At 53.9% G+C, this 17,932-nt stretch overlaps 1 protein-coding gene across 1 annotated transcript; it reads right to left on the reverse strand.

Annotated features, from left to right (window-relative positions):
• Window positions 1-23: 23 nt before the first annotated feature.
• Window positions 24-17,930, reverse strand: LOC149861602 (uncharacterized). Its single transcript, XM_090052351.1, has 8 exons — window positions 17,825-17,930; window positions 16,500-16,548; window positions 14,121-14,608; window positions 13,597-13,807; window positions 10,533-10,705; window positions 9,922-10,048; window positions 6,219-6,335; window positions 24-4,052 (listed from the first exon to the last, which is right to left on the reverse strand). Exons 3-8 carry the CDS (start codon window positions 14,514-14,516, stop codon window positions 2,314-2,316), a joined length of 2,763 nt encoding a protein of 920 aa, XP_089908477.1. The 5' UTR covers window positions 14,517-14,608; window positions 16,500-16,548; window positions 17,825-17,930; the 3' UTR covers window positions 24-2,313.
• Window positions 17,931-17,932: the final 2 nt, after the last annotated feature.

The following is a 17,932-nucleotide window of genomic DNA, read 5'->3' on the forward strand; positions in this document are numbered from 1 at the left end:
GAAGAGGAAGCTTGAGGCTGGAGCAAGGGGGAAAGGAAGCAGCTTGCACATGGAGCCGTCAGAAGCGCGGAGGAGCATGCAGTGGAGCTGGAGAGCTCAAGTGCTCAGTCAACCAGGACTGCAGCCTGAAGGAGCTGGATTCAGACTTGGGGGCAGCTGCAGGCTGATGTTTGAGCACCCTAAGGATTAAAGGGTGGTTTGGGGACGGTCCCAGCATGCCAGGGGGAGGGGATGAGTTAAGTGCTGAGTGTGTATTACCAATGTTTCTGTTTCTTTACTTTTTTTTATCTGTTCCTTCCATTTGACCCATTGACTTGTGACCCTAATCCATAGGTAGAGAGAAAAAATTGTTTGGGGGGGGCCTTAGTGTGTGCGCACACCCCTTCCCTCCCCCCGCCCCCAGCAGGCAAATCTGCAGGGGAAGGGGAAAGGCTTGTGGGGGAGTAGATCGAGGTCCCCAGGGTGAGGGAGGGAGTGGGGAAGGGGCTGTGGTGAATGGGGGCCTTACCGGCCAGGAAAAAGCTGGTAAGGATTTCAGTCCCTTTGACACTTTCTCACCTATACACATTGCCCCCAACCTCCACCGTGCCTTAGAAATTGCACAATTAAGAGGCACTTTCAAAATGTATAGAACAAAGTCCTATCCCCTTCCTCCTTCCTATGGCCACCTCCAACGAACCAAACCAGCCCTCCTGCCAAACAATTGAGGCTCACTTAAAAGTCACAAGATTATTTTCTTAAAACACTGTAATGTAGAGAAAGTGAGGGCTATTTTCTACAATGCAGGGGGGGCTGGAATGAGCTGAGAAGACAAATATAGAGATGAATCCGAGTTTGTTCCAGGATAGGCTATTAATCTCTTGGAGCAACCCCCACCAGACACTCATGGAGCCAAACAGCCTTGGCACTAGTTGTGAGGCCTCAGTGTTCCCAAGGGGAGATTACAACATGCTGCATTTCACCCACAGAATGCCTTCATCCTTTCCCCACCTTTCAACAAGTCCTAGGCGGCATCTCCTTCACCCCTGCTACCCCATTTCACCCACAAGAGACTCTACTGCCCTGACCAGCAGTTCCTTCCAAAGTGAGACATTGCGCCTGGAGCTGGACTGTTCTCAGAAGCAGCAAATGACAGAACAAGGACCAATGGGCTCAAGTTGCAGCAAGGGAAGTTGAAGTTGGATGGGGGGGGGATGGACACATCTCACTAGGAGGCTAGTAAAACACTGGAACAGGCTACTCAAAGAAATGGTAAAGTCTCCATCCTTGGAGATTTTTAAGACCCGGCTAGACAGAGTTGGCTGGGATGATCTAGTTGGTGCTGCTATAGCTTGGAGCAGAGGGTTGGACTAGACATGACCTCCCCAGGTCCCTTCCAACCCTCATGTTCTGATTCTATGAAAGGGCAGTGGCCTTGCTGCACAGCAGGACATGGGTATAATGCCTCAAGTGTTACCAGCTCCTACTCCAGAGGGCTAACACCCCTGGACTGTGGTGAATCCTCTGGAAAGAGAAGGGGTTGGGAACTCCCAGAGAGATCTGCCCTGGAAAGGTTCTGGGCCTTGGTCTGTTCCCATTTCACAGCTCCAGAAAGGATACAGGGACCAACCACAGGGATACCATGTTCAGTTTTGAGGCTTAATTAGCAAGGAATTCACTATAGAGAATGGGATGAAGGGAAGGAGGGGAGGAAGAAAGCTGGCACCTGGCGGTGCAGATTTCTGAAAAGAAGCTGAGAAGCAAAACATGCCAAACTGTACTTGGGGGGTGGCAGGAGAGCTCCCTGGAGACCCCAATGGGCATGTGCAGGCCTGGGAGCAGGGTGATCCATTGGGGAGGAAAGGTGAGGTGAGGTCAGGACAAAGAATGCTTTCCCAGGCTTAGATGTCCTCCTTCTTGCAACTCAAGAGCCTAACATACCAACGGAGGAAGGTGGGAAGAGACCAAGGACAGTTACTGGGTGTCATTTGGAGCCAAGTGACTTGGGGAGGGGACACAATTGTGAAGGAACTTCTCCCCTGGAAGCAATGACTGCTTTCAAAGAATGATGGGGAAGGCACAGGCTCCAAAGCTAATGCAAAGAGCACCCCCCGCAGGTCCTCCAGGAACAGGGCTGACCTCTGCCCAAGGTGTTTTCATGTAGTCCCACCCTCCATCAAACCCTGGGGACCACCCTCTGGATGCTTTGGGTTCTGCAGGGCCCTAGAGGGGCCAAAGGCTGGGTGAACTCTTGCTGCAGTCCACCAGCATGAGGCTGCTTGCATGAATGCAGCTGCTGGTGGGCACTGAGCTCTTCCTGCATTCCTGCCAGAATTATGGATGTTTCCGGGCATGGATGAGCCGGTGCTGGGTCAGGTGGGAGGAGCAGGTGAAGCTCTTCCCACACTGTGAGCACTGATAAGGTTTCTCCCCTGTGTGGATGCGTCGGTGCTGGGTCAGATGGGAGGAGCAGGTGAAGCTCTTCCCACACTCTGAGCACTGATGTGGCTTTTCCCCTGTGTGTATGCGCCAGTGTAGGGTCAGGTGGGAGGAACACGTAAAGCTCTTCCCACACTCCGAACACAGATATGGCTTCTCCCCTGTATGGATGCGTTGGTGCCGGGCCAGGTTCGAGGAGGAATTGAAGCTCTTCTCACACTCAGAGCACTGATATGGCTTCTCTCCTGTGTGGATGCGCCGGTGCTGGGCCAGGTCAGAGGAGAAGTTGAAGCTCTTTCCACACTCAGGGCACTGATGTGGCTTCTGTCCTGTGTGGACACGCTGGTGCCAGACCAGATGGGAGGAGCGGGTAAAGCTCTTCCCACACTCTGAGCACCGATATGGCTTCTCCCCTGTGTGGATGCGTTGGTGCCGGGCCAGGTCAGAGGAGAAGGTGAAGCTCTTCCCACAATCAGGGCACTGATGTGGCTTCTCCCCCATTTGGATGCACTGGTGCTGGACCAGGTCAGAGGAGCAGGTGAAGCTCTTCCCACATGCAGAGCACAGGTGTGGCTTCTCCCCTGTGTGGATGCGCTGGTGCTGGGCCAGGATGGAGGAGCAATTGAAGCTCTTCCCACACTCTGAACACTGATAGGGCTTCTCCCCTGTGTGGATGATCTGGTGCTGGGCCAGGTCAGAGGAGAAGCGGAATCTCTTCCCACACTCAGGGCACTCATGTGGCTTCTCCCCCGTGTGGATGATCTGGTGCTGGGTCAGGTGGGAGGCGCAGGTGAAGCTCTTTCCACACTCAGGGCACTTATGCGGCTTCTCCCCTGTGTGGATGCGCTTGTGCCGAGCAAAGTTGGAGGAGCAGTTGAAACTCTTCCCGCACTCTGAACATTGATATGGCTTCTCCCCTGTGTGGATGCGCTGGTGCCGGGCCAGGTCAGAGGAGAAGGTGAAACTCTTACCACACTCAAGGCACTTATGTGGCTTCTCCCCTGTGTGGATGAGCCGGTACCGGGCAAGGTGGGAGCACTGGGTGAAGCTCTTCCCACACTCCAAGCAGGGATGTCGCTTCTCCCCTGTGTGGAGTAACTGGTGCTGCGCCAGGTTGGAGGAGCGGGTGAAGCTCTTCCCACACTCCAAGCATCCGTATGGCTTCTGCTCTGTGCGGATGCACTGATGCTTGGCTAGGTCAAAGGAAAAGGTGAAGCTCTTCCCACACACAGAGCACTGATGTGGCTTTTCCTCTCTTTGGAGGCATAGTTGCCAGGTCAGGCTTGAGAAGGTGAAGCTCTTCCCTCTGACTTCCTCCCCACTGCCTTGGCTTGGATGCAGTGTCTCTTTCCAGTGGCTCTTCTGCTTGCTTAGCTCCACACCTTCTGTTCTCTGCCCAGGACTGTTTGTGGGTTCTGCCCTATCTCCACACCCAACAGGAGATGGTACCTGGTTCACAGATAGACACTCCTCCTGCTTTTCAGGCCTCCCCTGACTCTTCTGCCATTGGTCCTTCTCAGGTCCCAGGGAGTCCATCTCACCCAAACACCATGGGGAATTCTTTGATGGATCCATGTTTGCAGGCCCTTCCTTGTCAGCATGCTCCTCAGCTTTTCTCAGCAGCCTGGCACCTCCTGAATGGAGAAGAGAAACACCAGATTAGTCCCTATGCTGCTGATAAGGAGCAACATTGCTATTCCTTCTGCAGGGATGGGCTTCAGAGCAGGCCTAGACTTTGGCACTTTCATGTCGTCAAGAAAACAAGGTCTTCCTGCTGAAACCTCAAGTGATGGGGGTGAGGGAGGGGCAGGCCCATGTCCCAGGTTTATGTTCCCTATTCAGGAAGATACGCTGCAGGGTAGGGCTAGGATTCAGAGTGACCTAGACAAACTGGAGGATTGGGCCAGAAGAAATCTCATAAGGTTCAATGAGGACAAAAGCAAAGTCCTTCACTTAGGAGAGAACAACCCCATGCACCGGTACAGACTGGGGGCTGACTGGCTGGGCAGCAGCTCTGCAGAAAAGGACCTAGGGGTTACGGCAGACAAAAAGTTGAATAGGAGCCAATAGTTTGCCCATGTTGCCAAGAAAGCTAATGGCATTAGCTGGGCGGCATTAGTAGGAGTGTTGCCAGCAGGTCAAGGGAAGTGACTATTCCTTTCTATTCAGCATTGGTGAGGCCACATCTGGAGTACTGCGTTCAGTTTTGGGCCCCCACACTGCAGAAAGTTTGTGGACAAACTGCAGTGAGTCCAGAGGAGGGTGACAAAAACGGTGAGGGGACTGGCTCAGATAACTCAAGAGGAGAGGCTGTGGGAACTCAACATCTTAACTGCCTGAAGGGTGGCTTCAAAGATGACGGAGATAGACTGTTTTCAATGGAGGCAGGTGACAGAACAAGGAGCAACAGTCGCAAGTTTCAGGAAGGAAAGCTGAGGTGAGACTTGCTCCTTGTTCTGTCATCTCCCTCCACTAAGAACAGTTCATCTCCATCCTCTTTGAAACCACCCTTCAGGCAGTTAAGGGCTGCTATTAAATCTCCTCTCAGGCTTCTTGTCTCTAAACTAAATATGCCCAATTCCCCTCCATCTCTCTTCTGCTGACAGGTCCCAGATGGCCTGCAGAGGGGTCAGAGGAGGGCCACTCATCTGGTTAAAGGCCTACAGAAAAAACCATATGTGGAACATTTGGGAGACCTGAACCTCTTCAGCCTCCACAAGAGGAGGCTGAGAGGTGATCTCATGGCCACCTACAAACTCAACAGTGGGGGACAACAAGAAACAGGGAATACAATGTTTACCCGGGCGCCTGTCAGGGTAACTAGAAACAATGGCCACAAACTGGAAGACAGCAGATTTAAATTACACATCAGGAAAAAATTCTTTACAGTGAGGGTCGCTAAAATATGGAACAGGCTTCCAAGGGAGGTGGTGCTCTCCCCTTCCTTGGAGGTGTTTAAAAGAAGATTGGACAAACACCTGGCTGGGGTCATCTGACCCCAGCACTCTTTCCTGCCCAGGGCAGGGGGGTTGGACCCTTCCAACCCTAACAACTATGAACCCACACTAGGACTAAGAGGCCTTGAAATGAACCTGAACCTGGACTGTGACAAGTCTCAGGCTTCGAAACTCTCAAGGCCCCAGAGAGGAAACAGGAAGGGGGTATTTCTGGTACAAACTATGGGGGATTCACTTCCCCCCATAACATGAAAGCTTCTGAATGCCACCAATGCCATGGAGCCATTTAATGGCGCCTGAGACCATAAAGAAATGCTTCCTGGGTTCCACTTAAACCTGACCAGGAGAAGCTAGGAAGATCCTCAACAACTCCCATTAAACAGGAATGGCTACACAGAATTTCTGCGTACCATGCTGATTTTCATGGGGGACTTACTAATCCCATCTTGCCTTGGAAGAGTATGCTAGAGAGGTATGGCTACTTTGGGCTGGGGAATGAACTCTTACATTGCTAAGTGAAGATACAAATTTAAGATCATGGTATACCAGGGAAACCAGATGTGCATCGAAAAATCAAGACAGCAAACCTGATCGTCCTCTAGCAGTGTAATTGGGGGGAAAACAGGGATCAGTTGCTCGTCTCCCTGAATTTCTGGGAGTGGGAACACCACCTGCCTGGACAAATTACAGCAGACTGTACTGTATTTGAGATCAGCACAAATTTAACACAAATACTGGAATGAAAGCACAGGGCAGATCTGCAGTTTCCAAATCTCCCTGGCACTCTGGGCATGGGGCATTTTTGAGAGGGGAGTTGGGTGGAGGGGGACAGCAACAACTCACCTGGCAGGAGGTCCTCTGATCTTGAGATCTCCCCACCGTTCTCATCATCCCAGACCCAGAGCTCCACCTGTCCTTGCTGGATGCGGCAGATTAAGTCAGGTGTGGGACCTCGATAATCTGTTTGGAACAGTGGTTAAAGATTGTTTGTGACTGGGTACAGGATGCAGAATAACCAACCGGGATCTGGAGAATGGATCCAGTGAACTCAAGGTTCTGAATAGGGCCTTGATGGACAAGGGAGGGCACACATTTACAATGAAAGAGAAGGCACTGAAGGGAGATATCTTCAACAGATGATTGGCCTTGTCACCCAGGTGGTGGAGGGATGGTTTAAGAAACAAAGCACCAAATACTCCTGGTAAATAAAGGGCATTACACTGGGACAGGTGTAGAGATGCAGTGATCTGTTATGTAGTAGAGAGCAGAAAGATAAACCTTTTACTGTTTTTGGGGTACCAAAATGAAGAGACATTGGACACACATGGGGACAGATAACATTTCTTGTATCAGTAATTCCAGGCATAGGCATGGAAATGAGCTTATTCCCAGTGCATGTGTAAAGCAAGGACTCGTGGCAGTGAAAAGCACCTATGACAGGTGGCTGACAATAAGACTTTTTTTTCTAGGAGAGAGGGTGATTCAGCATCACCAGGGCACAGGAAAGGATAATTTGTATAAAAAAAATTGTAGTTGCAACTGGGAATCATCCCATCCAATGGGAGGATCATCCCAGAGGGGAGAGGAGTGCACAGATTGGGAAATACTGCAGGGTTGAAAACAAGGTTCCTGGGAGTCAAGGGTATGGACAAAAGAAGAGACATATTTTACAGCATGTGAAAGCCCATAATGTAGAAATACTCTCCAAGGTCTTTGCTGAGCTAGAGAAAGTATTTGAGTACTTCCCTAAGGAAAACATCTGGGGGAAGTGGAGGGGAAAGAAAGCATCAGAAAAACAGACTGACTCAACCTGGCACAAGCCAGAACAAGCCTCCGTATTAGAGATCTTCTGGAAATGAAAACTGGTTTTCACTAGTCCCAGCACCTAACCCACTTCTTTCTATCACAGTGGTGGGTGTCTGATCCGCAGAGGGATTTTAGGAGAAGGAGAAGAAAACTTTTGAGAATGGCAGAGTGAGCTTGAGAGCACAGGTATTAATGCAGTGGCAGGCAATTCTTTCGGCTGGAGAACCGCTTGAGTTTTGGTGTGCTGCTGAGGGCTGCATGGGTAGCCCTGCCCCTTGACAGCTGCTGTGCCCCCTGGTCACCATCTTAGGACCAAAGTCCCACCCTTAACCCCTAATCTTTGCCACTAGAAGTCCCTCCCCTTGCCCCCCCCAAAATACTCCTTTTGAGAAAAAAAACCAAATCATACAGTAAAAGTCAGATGCCTCCAACAGAGCCTATACCCATACACACATCCCCCGCCCCCCACCTTCCCAAACACATACACACATGCGTGCGTGGGCATGCACAGCCCCTCCACCACACACCCAATACACAAGACTAAGATTTTTTTTTTAAAGTTATGATGCAGCCACCTCTACGTACAGCACACAAAACAGAGATGAAGAAAATAATGCTTGTAATAAAATTAAAATACGTTACATTAGGTGTCTGACTTTTAGTGTATGGCTGGGTATAATTTGAGGTTTCAAGATGGCAATCCCCTTCCCAAAAGGAGAGGGGGAATTTCTCATGGCAAATGTCAGGCGTTAGGGGGCATTATTTCTGGTCCCAAGACAGTGACCAGGGGGCTGATCAACTGTCAAGGGGCTGGGCTACCTATACAGCCCTCAAAACCTCCTTAAGTGGCCCGCCAGCTGAAACAACTGCCCACCCCTATATTAGAACATACTTTATTACAAAAATTATTTGTCATGATCTGTGTTTGCATAGTGTATATAAAGGTGACTGCATAGTAACTCAAAAATAAAGTCTTACTCTAGCATATTATGTGGGGGTGTGTCCAGGTGTTTGTAGCAGGGTATGGCTGCTTGGGGAGCAATAGGGTATGCTGGGTATGTATATGTGGGGAGAATGTGGGGACAGGGTGTGGGTAGGCAAGGTTTGTGGGATGTGAGGGAGGGTGGGGGGTATGGGGACCCTGCTCACACCCCCACCCCAATACTGCGCAGCCCCCACTGCCAGTAACAGCAGCAGACGGGGGTGCTCAGGACGCTCATGCCTGGGGCAGGTGCTGGAGCCAGGCAGCATGCAGCTCTGGCCAGCGAGGAACATGCGGGGGGTGAAGCACACCCTGGGCAGACTGCCTCTATTGCAGGGGTTCCCTGCATGCACGTACAACTCCCTACTGTGCAGGTCCCAGGACCCCAAGAGGAAGCAGGGGCCAAGGCTCCCATCCACTTCTGCCAGAGTCCTGGGACCTGTGCAGCACAGGGTGACAAAGACAGCCAGCTCCTTTGCAGGGGGCTTGCCCGGCACCACATGAGTGCAGAAGCTACACATATGCACATACCCCCATGCTAGGGGCAAGCCAGCCAGGCTGTGCTCCTTGCCTACATGCAGCATTGGCCAGAGCCACCCACTGCTGGAAGTGGGGGCTGCATGCCATCAGGGGAGTGTGTGGGGGTCCCCACACCCCCCACCCTTCCTCACACCCACACGCTATCCACCCAAGCGCCGCACTTCCACCAAACCCCCGGGCGAGGGCTCTGCATTGCTGCCAGCCCTATGCTCTCTGCCCCAGCCCAGCTGCAGCTCCCCCCAACACCCCCATCCCCTCTCTCTCTGCTGTTTGGAGTGAGTAGGACACTGGGGAAGCCAAGCAAGTCCCCAGGGATTACAGCAGCCCCACCCTAAAGCCGTGCGCTGGCCAATCCAGGCCCTTCTCAGCACAAAGGTGGGAGCAAGGCACAATAGGGTATGCTGGAAGGTATGTGTATACATAGGCACCTCAGTCCCACACCCTCCCCTGGAAGAAGAAATGGGCACAGTACAATTTGTTGGTGAGTGCCCATGGGCCAGATGAAAGTTCCTGGTGGGCCAGATGTGGCCTGTACGTAGTCCACCTCGTCTTAATGTAAACACAGCAAAGCCACAGTCTGATCTACAAAGATGAAGATACTAGGAAGGAATGTGGACAAAAGCTTCCAGTGACCACTTGCTAGAAGTACCTGGGTTATATCACATGTACAAAGGTCACTAAAGGAGGAGTTGAGGAAATGCACCATCCACATGTCATAGCAGCAGAGGCTGGTAATGCTTCCGTTAACTTCTGCTGGGTTGTAATCAGAGGCGAAAGGAGATACAGGCAGCACTGGACCGAGCACACTAGGATTGTTAAACGTGTTTGGAGAGGAGACACTAGACAGGAGAGGGAGGAAATCAGAATCATTCCCCAAGGAACAGCTCTTGGTACATTTATGTGCAATGAATTGGAGATGATATGAATGCAAATGAGAAGGTAAAGGGAGATCATCTTGCCAAGAAAGTGCTGCATATGGAAGCACCAGGAGTTACAAGAATGGGGAAGACACAAGTGAAGGCGGCTGCATCAAATGAAGCAGGATATATCAGTATGCAATGTGAGACAGGCCTGATCACCAACAGAGCAGTGGGGAGGAAATGGATTTAAAATCACCAGCCAAAAGTCCATTAGGAAGAGACTGCTGAAACACAGGAAGAAGACAATAAATTTCAGAGTCAACATAGCTCCATGGAGAAGCAAGAACCAAAGCTTTACCCAGAGAAACGAGGGCTTCATAATTCCTCAGCATCTGCTCCTGGTAAAGCACCTTGTCATGTTCTTCCAGCAGCTCCCACTCCTTTCGTGTGAAATACACGGCCACGTCCTCAAATACCTCCTGGAGCTGCAGGGACAAGCATTATACCATCAGTGTCTCCTCTTCCACCTGCCTCCAGCCCCCACAGCCCTGTCTGGAATCATTGGGTTCTACAACTAATTGCAGGCTTAGCCTTGACAGGAAGGGGCGCAAAATTCCCCAGCCTTCAACTGACATGTGATGTGGATGCAGCTATGGATGTAGAAGCTCAAGTGTCAGCCTTAGCTCAGTTGTATTTCCTTGACCCCCTGAGGCAGCCAAAGCAGGATTTTTAGAGGCAGAGAGCCCCAACTCCATTCACTCTGACCAGGTCTTCCCATGCCAGCACCCCTGGCTACCTGCACATGGGATAGAGCACCTGTTAATGCAGCTCGCTGTGTTCACAGCCTCTGTCACAACAAGCGTGACTGTCTTCAGGTCTCTCTGCTCCCCAAATTCTTTACTTCTGGCCCCTCCTGGGCTCTTTTCCAGCTGTACTCCCACCCCCAACAGGACCTGGTGTCCTGCTCACCTCCAAGCTCTCCCCCTGCTTTGGAGGCCTGCCCTGCCCCACCTGCACTTGGCCCAGCTCAGGTGTCAGGGAGCCCCTCTCCTCCAGTCTCCGTGGGCGAGTCCTCTGCAGCTCCAGGATTACAGGCCCCTCCTCAGGAGGCTGCTGCTCAGCTCCGCTCAGGGTCCTGGCACCTGTGGGATGGGGAAGAGAGTGCACAGGTTAGCACAGGTGCTGCTGGCATGGAAAAAGTCCTCGTAGTCTCCTGGATTGGCCTGGGATTAAGGCAGATGGAGGCTTCAGTGCATGGAAGAGGGGAAAGAAAAAAAAGACTCAAAAATCCTGCAACTCTTTCTAACAGACTTTCATGGGCACAAAGATAGAGATGAACCCCAATAACTCTGTCCCAGCAAGGGGTGGTGATCACAGCACCATGTCAGAGCCTGCAGGCACATTGCTCCCTGGGACAAAAGCTCAAAGGATGGTGGGACTGTATCAGATCTACATATTAAGGGTAGGGAGAGGAGAAGTGCAAAGTCAGGTATCTCCAGGGCATGTGAAATGCTTCCAGGGGCAGTAGGAAAATCAGAACCGCCAATCCATTGGAGCTGTGCCCCAACAAACCTTTCTGGCAAAGATGGCAGTGCCTCTTGCACTGGAAAGGGTAGAGACACTGCTCCATACCTTCTCCTGGGGAAGGGCCTTGTTTGGGGCACCAGCCTGACGAACTTCCATCTGCTGACAACTCCCGGGTCTTCCCAGTTTCAAGGGAATCAACAGCAGAACAGAGACCTGGGTTAGTTGTACCTGAACCAGCCAGTGGCAACTGGGGAGTCTCATTTCCCTGTCACCTGAACCAGCCCCTCATTTGGAATACAGGGTTAATGGGGGCAAGAAAAAGGGGCAAGTAGAACACTGATCATTAGAATAGCAATCAGGGGGGATAAAAATCAAGTATTTTATTTTAAATAAGAAAACTGGATTTCTTTTATTTAACTCAGATTTTTTCCTTTAATAGTATTTTTAAAATGCTAATTTAAAAAAAAGTACATAAAGATCATTTTAATTTAAGACATGTTAAATCTCAACCTTATTGCTTGCTGTGATGAGGTAACTGGCTCTGCAGACGTGGGGAGACAGGCAGATGTGGCATACCTTGATATTAGCAAGGCTTTTGATATAGTCTCCCACAACATTCTCATAGGCGAGCCAAGGAAGTATGGGCTGGATGAATTCACTGTAAGGTGGATAGAAAACTGGCTGGAGCATCAGGCTCAGACAGTAGCAATCAATGGTGTAATGACTAGTTGGCAGCCAGCATCGAGAGGAGTGCCCCAGGGCCTGGTCCTGGGGCTGGTTTTGTTCAGTATCTTCATCAACGACCTGGAAGATGGCATAAAGTGCATCCTCAGCAAGTTTGCAGATGCCACCAAGATGCAGGGGGCTGGCAGGGGAGTAGTAGATATATTGGAGGTTAATGCTAGGATTCAGAGTGACCTAAACAAATTGGAGGATTGGGCCAAAAGGAATCTCATGAGGTTCAACGAGGATAACTGCAAAGTCCTCCACTTAGGACAGGACAATCATATGCACCAGTCAGGCTGGGGCTGACTGGCTGGGCAGCAGCTCTGCAGAAAAGGACCTGGGACCTGGGGTGACTGGGGACAAGAAGCTGAATATGAGCCAGCAGTGTGCCCTTGTTGCCAGGAAGGCTAAAGGTATACTCGACTGCATTGGTAGGCACGTTTCCAGTACGTCCAGGGCAGTGATTATTCCCCTCTATTCAGCACTGGTGAGGCCACATCTGGAGTCCTGTGTCCAGTTTGGGGCCCCCCACTACAGAAAAGGTGTGGACAACTCGGAGAGGGTCCAGCAGAGGGTGACAAAAATGGGCTGAAGAACATGACTTATGAGGAGATGCTGAGGGAACTGGGCTTATTTAACCTAGCAGCAGCCTTCCAAGTGGGTTGGAAAGAGGATGCAGCTAGACTGTTTTCAATGGTGACAGATGACAGAAAAAGGAGCACTGTTTTCCACTTGCAGAAAAGGAAGTTTAGCTTAGATGTTGGGGAAAATGTTCTTATCTGAAAGGCAGTAAAACACTGGAACAGGTTACCCAGAGAGCTTGTGGAATCTCCATCCTTGGAGGTTTAAGACTTGACTAGACAAAGCTTTGGCTGGGATGATCTAGTTGGGGATGGCCCTGCCATGACTGGACTAGATAATCTTCTGAGGTCCCTTCCAACCCTGATTTTCTATGATTCAGAAATATCATAATGGAGTAGGAATTGTAACATGTAATTATGTACTACTTGAAACAACAAAATAATGTGACCTCTTTAAAACAGTTGTATAAATAGGTCACAACAGGCTTTGGACTATATTAGGGGCTCAGTGTTATGGGGGTCCCAGAGGCTCCTCTATAGATGTGTAAAGATTCAAAAAAATTGCTTTACCCAATGGGACTCAGTGCTCAGTCTAGAAGATCCAATTAATCATCTCTGTGATGCTTAGTTTTAGTTCTCAAACTGTGGATTTGTCTCTTCAGAGATAACATCCTTGTTAACAGCAGTATATGGGGATGAGAGATAACAGAAATGATCACCTGCCCATCATCCCTCGTCTCTGCAAGTTTGTGTACACAAAGTTAAGCCCTTACCCCTCTATAAAAGTGTCAAGTTTCAAGAAGTTAGATGACTAAAGGATATCAAACAAGAATGCACTTTTTAATAAACCAGTGATAAAATCAATAATAAAAAATAAACCAGTGATTAAATCAAGGCTTCCTGAGCACCCCAGCAGCAATTACATCATCGATTGCTACCACCACAGCAGGAAACAGCCCAACCAAGATAAAGCCTCTTTCTGCTGGGAGCTGCACGCACGCAGGGGGAAAGATCAGAGGCCTCAGCCTGGGAGCTGCCTCCCTGCAGAGATCAGAGCTCTGTCCCAGCCCAGCAACCTGGTTACAAATATTGCAGCACTGTCCTGGACAGGGGAAGTCATTTGAGCCTCTCCCCCTGCATGCAGGACAGCCACTCAGGCACTCAGACCCACACTCCCAAGCCTCCATCCTGTACCTCACCTGACTCCTGGTAGGGCGGAGGCTCCTCTTTGGGGACATGATGTGGCTCATTCTGAGCTGCCAGGGTTTCCCTCTGTCCTGCCTCCTCAAGAGGCCTGTCTACATGATGGGCCTTTGGCTGCTTCAGCCGGGAATCACCAGGCTCCTGCAGTGCCCCACTGGGCTGCACCTTGTCAGAGGACACCTCCTTGACCTTCACATTCACTGTGATCTAGGAACAAGATAAATATGTCACTGGGAAGCTGGGAGAGACTCCGCTGGGCGGGAACATCCACCAAGAACATGAAGATGGGCATGGCAGCATGAATGAGCAGGGTTAAATATTCTCAGCTGGAGCCTCTCATCTTCTGTCTGTCACAGCTGGAACCCCTGGGCCAAACCAATTCCCCACTCCCAGCTCTGCAACCCACTCCCAGCAGCATGGCCAGGAACTGTTCCAGCACCACCAGCTCCAGGATCTGCTCCTTGCTGCAGCACTAGGGCTCCTGACAGAGCATGCAGAGCTCCCACAGGCAGCTACAAACCTCCTGCGTCCCCTTGTCTTCCGAGTAGCGGACGCCCCGGAAGCGTTGATGCCAGGTCTCTGGGGTCGGGAGGTTGTTCCCTGGTGCCAGCTGTGGGGTCTCCAAGGGAAATTTGGCTTCAGAAAGAGGATGCACAGCCTGTATCACCTCCTGTCCCCGGATCTCCCAGCGTTTGATGGACTCCTTCTGTAGCTGCTGCTTTACTTTTACTGGTTGCGGTGCCGACCACCTTGAGGACGCCCCCCAGGTCCAAGCCTGGACGATAGGAGGAACTTTTCTTGTCCTGTTAGCTCCTGCCTGGAGACCTCCTGGGCCCTGCTCCTCCAGCTTCACCAGGGCTCCGAAAGGCTGGGCCATGTCTGTCACGGGCTCCAGTGCAGCAGCCACTGACTCCATCAGGAGAGGCCTCCCCCTGCCAGGGCCTGGGTTCTTGCTCTCCCTGCACTCACACACAGCACCTGCTGACAACGTCCTGTCTCTGGGGCTGCCTGTGGGAAAGGAGACAGCGCAGACTTCACCACCCAATAGAAGACCTGGGACCATGACCCTGCCCAAGCCCCAAGGTCTGCCCAGACCTGATGCCCTCAAGTGTTCCCCAGTCAGAGCAGCCTCAGGGTCATCTTCACTTCTCCTGCCTGACACAAACAGTTCCCTGCTCCCCACCAGCCTCACACCAGCCCCAGCCTCCGCCAGGCCCTGCAGCACCCTCCTGGCACCCAGTGTGGCTCCAGTTCCCATCCCCATGGTCCCTCACGTGACCCCACAGCGCTGACTCCCCTCCTCTGCAGCATCCACAGGGGACACAGCTCTTCCCACAGCCCCCACCTGGCCCCACAGCTCCTGCCACACCGCCGTACAATGGCCCCTGGCCTCCCAGCCCACCCCTGCCCCAGCCAGGTAGGCAGCATCTCCCAGCAGAGCCTCCGGCCCCGCATCTCCTCGTGGGGCCCCCTCACCGTCTCTCCAGTGCCCCCACAGCACCCACTCCCTCCGCAGTTCCCCCTGCCCAGCCCCACAGCCCAACCACAATGCCCTGCACACGCCCCAGGGCCTCTTCCCAGACAGACCCGCCCCCTGGACACTCGCCAGGGCCCAGAGACCCCTGCCTAGGTGGGACTCTGCTCCAGACCCAAGACAAAGCCCTGCAGACCCCTCCCTGCTTTCCACTGGGGAGGCAAGGTCTGCCCTAGCCCCTCACCCTTGCCCCATGCAGGTCTAAGACTCCAGAGATGCCAGTTCACAGCCCCTCACTCCCCGTCCCACTGCTCTCTCTTCCTTCCCTGCAGCCTCCCCCAGCCGCAGGGACTCCTAGGGCCTGCAGCACAAACCCTCTGGCTCCTCCCACCCACCTTACACATGTGACATCAGAACGTCACACCACGTCAGCAGCAGGTCACATCCTGCTGCAGCTCCCCACCTTCCCGTACGTTAACCCTTTGCTAGTCACCGGGACAGGACCTGCAGGGCGGGGTGGGAGCTGCTCTAAGGGTTGGAGACCCCCCCCAACAAAACACATCCCCCAGCCAGGCTCGGGCAGGCACTCATATGGGGGGGGACTGCCCCTACCTCCCCACCTCAGCCTGCCCCCAGCCCCCCTTGCCTCAGGTTCTCCACAGTGGCCTCCAGCTCCCTGAGCCTCCATTTCCTCCCAGGACCCTGCAGCTTCTGTGCCTAGGTCTCCCCTGTGCCTCGGTTTCACCCCACGCCTCACTTACTGCCAGATGCCCTCCAGCCCCATGCCTTAGTTTCCCACCCCTCCAGTCCTCCAGCCCCCTTGCATGCTTACCTCCGAGTCCTGCAACCGTTGCGCCTGCTGCCCCCAGTGAGACCCCAGCTCCGAGCCTCCGTTCAAGTTTCCTCCCATCAGCCCTTCAGCCTGTGCCTCAGCTTTCCAAAGCTGTCCACCCCCAAGCCTGTTTCCCACCTCACGTGTCCCCCCTCCCAAGCCTCAGTTTCCCCTAAACTCTCCAGCTTCTCTGCCTCAGTTTCCCAAAGAGCCTTTCAGCCCCCAAGCCTGTTTCCCACCATGCCCTGCTTCCTCTTTGCACTTGCTTTTCTTGTGCCTGGGAACCGAGTGAGGCCAGGGCAGGGTGGGGCCAGGCCCCATCCTCCTAGAGGGAAGTGGGAAGGGATCCAGGGGGGCTTTATGCAGAGACTTGAGCCAGACCCAACCCATGGCAGGGGGCTCCGGGCTGTGGGACCCTGCAGAGGTGGCTGTGGGGCAGTGAGGGGGCTGTTGGCCCATCTCAGGACACTGCGGGAGGGGGCAGAGGCTGGCCCACACCGGGGAACCCTCCCAGTCCTAACCAGGCTGAGCAGGGGGCAAATCCTTGCCTGCCCCCATGGTCTGACTGGGGGGGCAGGGAGCCCCAGGCTTACCACTGAGCGTCACCAGTGGGGTCCTCCTGTTCACAGGATTAGCGCTGGTCTGTGAGGAAAAGACACAGGATGAGCGCTGACCAGAGGACCCAGGCATCCGGGCTCCTGCGCCCTGCGGTTCACTGCCCAGAGCGGGGAGAGAGCTCAGGTGTCCGGCCCCCAGCCCCACATCCCCCATCCTACCCGAGGCCACAGCCTCACCAAGGGAGCTGATGCCATTCGGGCGCTGGGGGCCCTGCGGTATCATTGGGATGGCCTCATTCTGCCCGGGTCCCTCCTGCTGCACAGCAGAGATCAGGGGTCCTGCAGCCCCACCCCACAACCCCGGGGCAGGCAGAATGGAGGTGTTGGGGCTTCCAGCCCCCACTAGACACCTACTGTCCCCCAGCCCAGAGAGCCCACCACAACCCCACCATCCCCATGGCCCTTCCCTATGATCCCCCCCAGGCCCGTATCCAGGACCATGGCCCAGCGATCCCTGACCCTGGTGCTGAGAGGCTGCGTGGCCCGTCTGAGTACCACACTGCAACCGCAAGCCCAAGCACACGCTGGGGTGGCAGGGGGCTGGAGACTGGGAGTGAGGGGTTCCCAGTGCTGTGGGGTCCGGTTGGGTCTCGGGGTCCCCTGCACAAAGCTCTGGTGGGATCTCAGGGTCCCCTCCTATCCAGGACTGGGGAGGTCTCAGGGCCCCAAGTCACCCAGCTCTGGTGGGGTTTTGGGGTCCCCCCACACCTAACACGGGGGGGGGTCTTGAGGTCCCCAATGCTGGATGCAGCAGATCAAGTAAGGTTCTGGTTGGGTCTTGGGGGTCCCCTGGCACCCGGCTCCGGGGGGCTCTTGTGCTCCCCCATGCTGCCAGCTCTGGCTTGGTCTCGGCATCCCACTGTACCTGGGTCAGGGGGGCCTTGGGGTCCCCAATGCTGCTACTTATGAGAGGTCTCAGGGTCCCCAGCTTATGTGGGGGGTCTTGGGGTCCCCAATGCTGTGGGGGCTGGGTCTCAGGGACCCCACACCTGGTTATAGAGGGTCTCAGGGTCCCCCTGGCACCCAGGTCTGGGGGGTCCCCAAGGCTGCTGGCCCTGGGTGGGTTTTGGGGTCCCCCTGCGCCTGGCTCGGGGGGTCCCGGAGGTGCCCTCACACCCAGGACTGGGGGGTCGTGGCCCCCGTGCTGCCAGCTCCCTGGGGGTCTCGTGGCCCCCCAACACCCGGCTCACGCTGCCGCCTCCGGGGGGTCCCTGGCGATGCTGCTGCCCGGGGGGTCTCGGGCGCTGCCCCCGGCTCGGGGGGGGGAGCGGTCCCCAGGGCCCGCGTCCTGCCCGCGCTACCTGCGCCAGACCCGGGCCGGGGCTGCAGGCCTCACCGCACCAGGAGCCTAGCGGGAGGCGGCCGCCATCTTGGGGGCGGGGCGACGCGGGAGGTGCATCGGGTTGCTC

Source organism: Crocodylus siamensis, chromosome 6 (genome assembly GCF_052110815.1).
Source record: "Crocodylus siamensis isolate JL-2025a chromosome 6, ASM5211081v1, whole genome shotgun sequence".
NCBI classification, from domain to species: Eukaryota; Metazoa; Chordata; order Crocodylia; family Crocodylidae; genus Crocodylus; species Crocodylus siamensis.